We start from the raw sequence: 9,159 nt of genomic DNA, 5'->3' as shown, positions 1-9,159 counted from the left end.
GGCGCTAATTGGTAATAAGTGTGTGTTGCATCCAATGTGACAACATCGGGGTGACTTTAGGGTACCTAGATCTCGATTGTATTTTATATGGAACGAGATATCAAAGCCACCGGAAAACATTCATTAAAATTGATTCAAACTCAGCCGGCAGCATTTTACTCTTAATGTGAAAACAACAGGAGCTGTGAACTTGAACACATTTAATCAATTACAACCGTTTTTTAAATCTTAAGACATTGAATTTTTTTTGGCATACTAAACACTAAAGTTCAATGTTTATTGTTTGATTTGTGTTTTTCGTTTAGCTAACCTTAAACCGTGATTCAATCAACAGCAGCAATATTTAAATTATCACTGAAAACCTTTATCGTGCATACAATTGCAATGTATAATATAACTTCAAAGAGACAAGCGAGCGAATCATTCAGCCGAGTGCCATTATAACCAGAATTCATTTTCCCGGGCACCAAAAATGCACCGAAAGGTAATCTGACAATTAAATTATTTTTCTGAAAAAATTTCTGAATAGCGTTATTTGTTATATTTGATACTATGCTACAGATAACAGGATGTCGCAATTCAAAATGTTAGTCCGAATTATATCCGATGCTTCTTATTGCGTATAGAACTTATCCTATGTATGTCATCATCATGAAAGTTGTTTTTTTCCACCCCGGTCTTAACCTTATGGTAATTTGCCGGGAAGGCTTAAGTACGATCCCAACAAAATTGGTTCTTACATAATCTGTTACAACAAAGTGGTAAAATTTCACAAAATTAATGAAATTCGAATGAAGTGTATTATGTTCCCATAAGTAAGCGTAGGACTTCGCCTGGATCCGATATCCGGTTCCGGAAGTACAGGGTTAAGTGTGTATGAAATTGCAACCCGTCATTTAAAGCAATAATGCAAAAAGAGATTTTTTTTCTAAATTTTTCTCAAAATTGTTTCAATTTGTAGGATGTGTTAGTTGCTGGTTAAATGAACTTATTAAAACTATGACGTCTCCCAGTTCCCGATTTCCTGTAGTCCCAGAAACAATGGTCAAAAACTCAAAAACGGACAAATTTGAACTCGAATGAAAGGATGCAGCAACAACAGAATTAAGTGTGTTTTAAATTTATGCCGTCATGTAGAACGAAAATGCAAAAGAAAATGAAAAATACCTTTAAACTTGATTCAACACTTCTTATGCTGGGGACGGGTAAAGCGTGATGGGTAAGACGATGCCTCTCACGCAGCCCACCTGGGTTCGATTCCCAACCCCGCACATAGGGTCAGAAAGCTTTTCTGACCCGAAGAGGTGCATGACCTTAAGGCTAAAACCAAAATAAAACTTTTTATAAGTCGGAGAGTACATGCCAGTGTATGCTCAAACAATTTTGTTTTGGTTTTTACTGACAATATTGACACGTGTTTTGCTTATTTTCGTAGATGATCAACGATCTAAAAGATAATTTTTCCTCATGAACGAATGTCATATAAGAAGGGATTGGTTACGCTAAGTACGGACTATTTCACCGTCGGTTCTCGATAGAACGAATCGCATCGCATTAAGATAATTCTTTTCGAAAAAATTTCTGCCACGCCCCTGACTGGGAATCATGTACGTATACTTCTGTCGTACTATCCTCCACGTAAAGCGGTATATCATATTTTCATGAATAACATAGTATATGTTGTTGTTGTCAGATGTGAATTTTATTGCCTTACGCTCAGAGGCGAATTGGACGCATATTACAGCATTTGTTTTGTTTAGTTGCATCTCAGTAATTATATGTAGGGTTATGTAAATTGCTCCTATTGTTCTCAAATTCTTATTTCTAGTAAACAAGTACAAATACGACACAGTTTAAACTCAATCACGTTTGACGTGGGTCTCGGAATCATCAATGTCCCTTTTTTTGTTATGTTGGCTGATTTTCAATCTTCTTATTGTTCTCTACACTAAATTGTATTTATTGGTTATGGCATCCCGGCAATAAGTGGTATAATGCGTCGACTTTCATGGATGAAGTATGATAGCAAACTTGTATTCATTTTAACCTTTCTCATAAAGAAAGGATATGCAATCACTGTGAAAACCGACTTTTGATCCGAGGTTTTCTCCGAGATAACTGAACCGCTTTTCACAAAGTTAGGTTCAATTGATAGGTCTTCTGTCCCAAACGAAATTTCTGAATTTGATCGAAACACAAAATACGTTATATTATCCGTAAAAAATGCGTAAAAAATTAGCTCAAAACTATGCATTGTCAGTAGATGTCATTTTTAATCTAATCGAATAACCGGTTTCCGATTGCGCTCATATTTTCTAAAATAAAAGGTGATTTTTTTGAGGTTAGGATTTTCATGCATTAGTATTTGCTCAGATTTTTTGAGGTTATGATTTTCATGCATTATTATTTGCTCAGTATGCTCTGACATTTCATCATGAATAGACTTACTAACGAGCAACGCTTGCAAATCAGTGAATGGGCCCTAGAAAAGTTGGCAGAAAATCCGCTTTTTTATCGACAAATTTTGTTCAGCGATGAGGCTCATTTCTGGTTGAATGGCTACGTAAATAAGCAAAATTGCCGCATTTGGAGTGAAGAGCAACCAGAAGCCGTTCAAGAACTGCCCATGCATCCCGAAAAATGCACTGTTTGGTGTGGTTTGTACGCTGGTGGAATCATTGGACCGTATTTTTTCAAAGATGCTGTTGGACGCAACGTTACAGTGAATGGCGATCGCTATCGTTCGATGCTAACAAACTTTTTGTTGCCAAAAATGGAAGAACTGAACTTGGTTGACATGTGGTTTCAACAAGATGGCGCTACATGCCACACAGCTCGCGATTCTATGGCCATTTTGAGGGAAAACTTCGGAGAACAATTCATCTCAAGAAATGGACCGGTAAGTTGGCCACCAAGATCATGCGATTTGACGCCTTTAGACTATTTTTTGTGGGGCTACGTCAAGTCTAAAGCCTACAGAAATAAGCCAGTAACTATTCCAGCTTTGGAAGACAACATTTCCGAAGAAATTCGGGCTATTCCGGCCGAAATGCTCGAAAAAGTTGCCCAAAATTGGACTTTCCGAATGGACCACCTAAGACGCAGCCGCGGTCAACATTTAAATGAAATTATCTTCAAAAAGTAAATGTCATGTACCAATCTAACGTTTAAAATAAAGAACCGATGAGATTTTGCAAATTTTATGCGTTTTATTGTTTAAAAAAGTTCTCAAGCTCTTAAAAAATCACCCTGTAGAACTCACTCACTTTTCTCAGATATGGTTTGACCAATTTTCACAAACTTAGGTTCGAATGGCAGATCTTGTGATCCCATAAAATCGTACAGAATTTTCTTTCTGACTTTCTGACGCTGTCGGCAGGGTTGGAGATTGAACCTAGGTGGGGTGCGTGAAAGACATCGACTAACCCATCACGCATTACCCACCCCCGCACCGAAAGATTTTCATGTAACACAGATTATGATATCAGTTACAATTTTTTTTAAGAATTTCATTAGACTCTTGCATAAATAACAAGAAAGGCTATGTCATATATCATTCAATTCAGCTCGACGAACTGAGACAATGGGCCGTATGAATAAAACGTAGCATGCTTGAATTTCGGTAGTAAATGCTACATGTGTATCACGTTCCTGTCAAAAGCAGAGACTGTACTACACAACAACGTTCGAACATGTAGTATTTACTACAATTTTTCGGTAGGTAGCTCCAGAGGTTGCTACTCGTGTGTTTGCTGGTATAGTGAAGTAGAAAAATTAAAACCAAACCAAACGTGTTTTACTCTGTGGACTATGTTTTTGAAAAGATACTACAAACAAGAGACTTTACTACATTTTATTCATACGGCCCAATGTCTGTGTGTTTACTGCTTACTGTATGTCACTCAATATTTTCGGAGATGGCGGAATCGATTTGCACAAAGGCAGATTCAAAATAAAGACCTTATGATCCATCATACAAAGTTCCTGGATTTCATTCCCCTGCAGGCTAGTGATCATATCGTTCGAGAAAATATGTCGCAATACGGAAAAATTCTTTCCATCGAAAGGGAAGTATGGCGGATTTTTTTCTCCTGTATCCGGAGTGGTGTGCGAGTGTCACGTATGTGACTGCGTAAGGTGATTCCATATTATGTAATTTGTGGTCAGGGCGGATGGCATCCTTGTAAATCGCTGGTTACCTATGAGTATCAACCTGCTCATTACGGCAAGCCCTACACTAAAACTGCGAAAAAGACAGCTTCAACCAAATGCAACCGTTCAGCACCGGTATCTAGAGAGTCCAGTTCTATTAATAACAAAAATATTGCAATAACCGAACTCTGTTTAGCATTTAGGATCTTGAGCCGCATAAAATAAATGTTTGAATAAAAAAAATGCATATTTTCTAATAAAAAATAATGTCACTAAATTTTCTCGAACTTTTTATTTTTTCTTAAGTAGAGCAATTCCACGCCAAATCGTCCAAAAATGGATAAATTTGCATTCGATATGCATGAAACTATACATGTGTGTTCGTTATAGCAAAGGAAGAATTTTTTACTGGTCTAGAGATTTTTTTACTAAGGACTAATTTTTGAAAAGGGCGTATGTGTTTTTAGCCACATTATTTTCATACAATTATAACTAGAAATCTATAGCTTCTACAAAAAATATGTCTTAAAAGAAGTTGTAGGTAATCAATTGAACTTTCTGAAAAAAAATATACATTGCAAAAAAAAAATATCTTCCGATTGTTCGTGAAATCGAAAACAAAATTTATTTTTCAAAATTCACAGTTATTTTACCGCACGATCTTTTTTTTTATTATTGTATATTACAGAAAACGTCAAGATACAATGAAACTAATGAATGTTTTAGAAAGTGGGAGTGATGATAAATAAAAAAGTTTCCGGAGGAAAAACTTTTTAACAATTTTCGAACAACGATGTTTCTGTAGGAATAAATGTATTTGAAAAATGCAGTCATTTTCGAGATATATCAGGAAATAAATCGAGAAAATTAATATTTCATGAGATTGCGCCCTTTTTCTATATTAGTCTGGTTTCTTCATCGCCAAATTTATTATTTTTGTAATCCTCATGAAATTTTGAATTAATTATTCTCTGACATCACGACGATGCTAAGAGCTGTTTTTGAGATATTTTGAAAACAAAATCTAATAAAAAATTCGGTAATTGTTTAATCGGTAATACACCTTTGCTGTTCCAATATTGCAACAAATGAAATTATTGAAATTTGCACTGAATGGAACTGATATGCGGGTACTTTGCATATGGGACAGACATTAGTCGATATTTTTTCACATTTCATTGAACAAGCCCTCAACTTTGATTGCAATTTCTGAGAGTATATTGAAGATAGATTTCATTACTCAAGCAAACTCAAAACTGGCGGAAATCGACATGGGACTGATAAGCGAGTATGGGCAGTACAGAAGATAATGAATAATATAAGAAAGGCATCGTTACACCACCAGTTGGATTAAAACAGTATTTTTTTTTCCACGAGTGTGATTAAACAACCACATGAAATGAGTTTATGATCCTTATATCTGAAAGTCATCATGCGTTCACGTTGATTATTAAACTGACTAAAGCAAAATGAAGGACGAATGCAATGCGACATCTAGATTTTTACGCATTCACACAAGTGAATATATTTCGTGTTATTTTCAAATTGACGGTCAGATAATCCGTCAAATAACTTTTTTTAACTCGATAAATGATTGCTGGTTCAGGCAGCCATTACTAGAACGCAACGGCACTTAAAACTGAAACCATTAAAACCGAGATTAAGTACATTATTTTTACTCCAAAAGTAATGCTGAAGCTTGAGAATTTGATCTACCGTGTGACCCGTATGTGAGTGCAGATATAAAAATGCAGTAAAACGTAAAAAACCTACGCCCCAATTTTCATTGATTGCTGCACCATAAAAAAAAACAGAAATTAACTGCTCAACCTTAACCTGCCCTGTAATGGTAGCAGTCCTTAGTGTGGCTGGAGCTACCTCCTAATTACGCCATATCTGACTTAAACGTCACCGACGCAACTCATTACAATCGAATCATGTCACTCATTACAAGCGATCGGCTTAAGATAGTGTCACCATTCCCACCGGCTTAAGCAAACACAAAATTCGTGTTCGACCTAGCAAAATTATTTTGATATTTATGATGGCGTTTGCGGGCAGCCAGCAGGCAGGCTCCGGTCGAAAAGTGTCCATAAATCACACGTGAACTTGAACTGAACCAAGTCAACTTTTTCGGCCTATAACAGGGATTTAGCCAAAGGGTTATCACGGGCTAGGCGTCGTCCCCTGCGAGTCCAAGGTGAAGAATTAGAGCATAATTGAATTATCGTTAACACCAACAATGCTCTCAATGCCCCACAATCTTACGACGACGGTTTTGTGCGTGGGTCACCCTGCGGTTTGGTTGTTTTCTTCTCTACTCTTTTTTACATCGGGTTCAACGGATGATTGAAATAATGCATTAGTCACATCGGAATGGATTACTACTGATACACTCCAAACTACCGATATATGAAGAAAATCACTTAGATAGGATAGGATAGGTTTCCACAAATTAATAATCAACCATATTTTCACCAAGAGCGTCCTTTAAATAAGTATTAAATAACACATTGTCCATTAAAAAAATTCAGAAAATAGGTTTCTCCAACAAACAGCTCAACTTTGGGTGTACTGCGGTCAGTCGAAGAGAACTGCGTATGCACTGAAAAGAGCGTGCTGAGCCATTCATGAAATCATTTAGTGCCACTCAAGTATGTATTGAATTGGCGAAAGAGGTGCCCAAGATGTGTAGCAGGCAGTAGGTTTTGGGATGCCTACGGCAGGTGCCCATTTACTCGCTGGCCGGATTGGCTTCGAAGAAATACGAATGCCCTGCGGTGTCAAAGGTGTGGCATGTGAGCGGTTTAAAGGTAACAATAATTTTAATGGTAGCTTTTTTTCCCTTCTACAACCGAAGCACCGAGCTGTAGAATGGATGTGTATGGTTAGGGTGGGCAACATCGGAGCACTTTTCACCGAAAATTAGTTCGATATAGATTTGCCCTGCGTGAGTCTAGTGGAGTTGAGTTGAGTTGAGTTGAGACAGCACGCTAATCCGGTGTCCTATGTTTGGTATATATACTGTAATTCCGCTTCGTAATAACACAGTTCGCCACCGTCTTCGCAGTAGATCAAGTGTAACAAGAAAGATTTTAAAAAATCAGTGTATAATGGCATTCAAAGTAAGTGATAAACGAACATTATGATAACAGGATAATATGTTGGTGACTAAATTGATCTATATTGCTATCAGTTTGTGAAGTGTTATCCTTCCTAAGTAAATATGTCTTCCTTTCGGTAGTTTGCAGCTCTGTTCACAATTCTGGCCGTGGCCACCGCTCAGCACTACGATCCACATTACTATCAGCAGCCTCAGTACCATGCTCAGCCAGCTTTAGTGAAGACTATCCAGCCTGCACTGGTGAAGAGTGTGCAGCCAGCCATTGTCAAAGCATACCAGCCGGCTCTGGTGAAGGCCGTCAAGCAAATCGAATACCCGGACGCTCCCGCTCAGTACCAGTTCGCTTACGAAGTTCACGATGACCAAACCGGAGACGTCAAGAGTCAACAGGAGGAACGTAGCGGTGACAATGTCAAGGGAGTGTACACTTTGATCGATGCCGATGGTTTCCGTCGAATTGTCGAGTACACCGCCGATGAACAGAACGGATTCAACGCCGTCGTTCGTCGTGAGCCGTTGGAAGGACAGAAGATCATTAAGGCTGTCGCCGCCCCGATTGCTAAAGTGGCTTACGCACCGGCTCCGGTTCAGCACTACCAGCCAGCACCAATTCAGCACTATCAACCGGCCCCAATTCAGCACTATCAACCAGCACCAATTCAGCACTATCAGCCTGCTCCTATCCAGCACTACCAACCAGCTCCAGTCCAGCAAATCTTGACTAAGGCCTACGCTGCTCCAATCGCCAAGGTTGCCATTCCAGCCGTCACTAAAGTTACTCTTCCGGTAGCCAAGGTTGCCTATGCGCCTCATCCGGAAACTGTCAACCACGTCCAGTTCAGCGGACACTCCGCAAACTACAATTACTAAGTCACCACAAGCCATGGATCGATTGGACGATAACGAATCTGTACACCGATTAATCGCTAGAGATTCGCTAGTTATCTAGTTGTAAATATTTGTAAATATTCGTGATACTATTAATCAATTAAAGTGAAAATATTATAATGATGCATACGTAATCGAGTGTCATTCGTACTTGAGAACGATCCTAAAAGCCTACTTTTTTATGCGTTTTATTTGAAACTAGCTGACCCATCGAACTTCGTCTCTCCCAAAAAATATTTGTTCGAATCTATGTTTTCCGACAGCAGAATTGTCAAACGACTAAGTAGTTAACGTTTATCTCCATTATTTTTCTGACAAATGCACAGATTGTCATCCCATCCTTTGAGTCAATAAAAAATCTCTCTCTAATAGCTTCGACATAATGGATATAAGTTGCCACGCTTTCTCTTCCAGATATGATTCTTGCTTTCGGTAATGAATAAAAAAGGTCAATAATCAGAATTTTGTATTGATAAACTTAACACATACCATTAACCATTCTGAACAGTCCGTTTTTGGGAATTATTCATACTTGAATGTTCACCCGATGCAACACAAAAAAACTTTGAAGCAGTTCCTTGTACAGTTTTTAAGCAGCGAGAAAGTTTTCTCAAAACTTGTTCTGTATATTCAAGTTGCCAAAAAGTGCCACGCGTACTTTAGGGCTCTAATAAAGTGGATATTATTATGTGCGCTAAATCATTAGAAAGCAAGGAAAATATATTAGTTTGACATTAGCGCTTCTACAGAACAATCTCTTCATTGATTCAATCAAAAAATTTCTGATTTGTTAAACTTGCGCTCACGATGACCAATATTATTTATCTAACTCCATTAAACACAATCCATCAACTCGTAAATGATATCAGAACTGTTTCTCCTGCCTACAGCGGTTTTTTTAGAACAGTCATGCATTCCGTTATTGAGTCAATTGGCAAGCAATAATTGTGATATCCAATTAAGCACGTGACTCGAAATGACAAATAACATGAATC

The 9,159-nt window shown here is 37.9% G+C and overlaps 1 protein-coding gene across 1 annotated transcript; it reads left to right on the top strand.

The window, feature by feature from the left end:
* Positions 1 to 7,119: 7,119 nt before the first annotated feature.
* LOC131429439 (cuticle protein 8-like) lies at positions 7,120 to 8,298 on the top strand. The gene is made up of 2 exons (XM_058593553.1): positions 7,120 to 7,277; positions 7,397 to 8,298. The coding sequence occupies exons 1-2, from the start codon at positions 7,161 to 7,163 to the stop codon at positions 8,144 to 8,146; spliced, it is 867 nt and encodes a 288-aa protein (XP_058449536.1). The 5' UTR covers positions 7,120 to 7,160; the 3' UTR covers positions 8,147 to 8,298.
* The last annotated feature ends 861 nt before the right edge of the window (positions 8,299 to 9,159 follow it).

This window comes from Malaya genurostris, chromosome 2 (assembly GCF_030247185.1).
Source record: "Malaya genurostris strain Urasoe2022 chromosome 2, Malgen_1.1, whole genome shotgun sequence".
Taxonomy (NCBI): domain Eukaryota; kingdom Metazoa; phylum Arthropoda; class Insecta; order Diptera; family Culicidae; genus Malaya; species Malaya genurostris.
Note: the sequence above shows the minus strand (reverse complement) of the source record. Positions and strands in the feature narration are given on the sequence as shown.

Coding starts and splice junctions, on each gene's coding strand:
- LOC131429439 (XM_058593553.1), top strand. CDS start 7,161: ATGTTTGGTATATATACTGTAATTCCGCTTCGTAATAACACAGTTCGC. Junction 7,278..7,396: donor AGTGTATAATGGCATTCAAA/GTAAGTGATAAA, acceptor TCCTTTCGGTAG/TTTGCAGCTCTGTTCACAAT.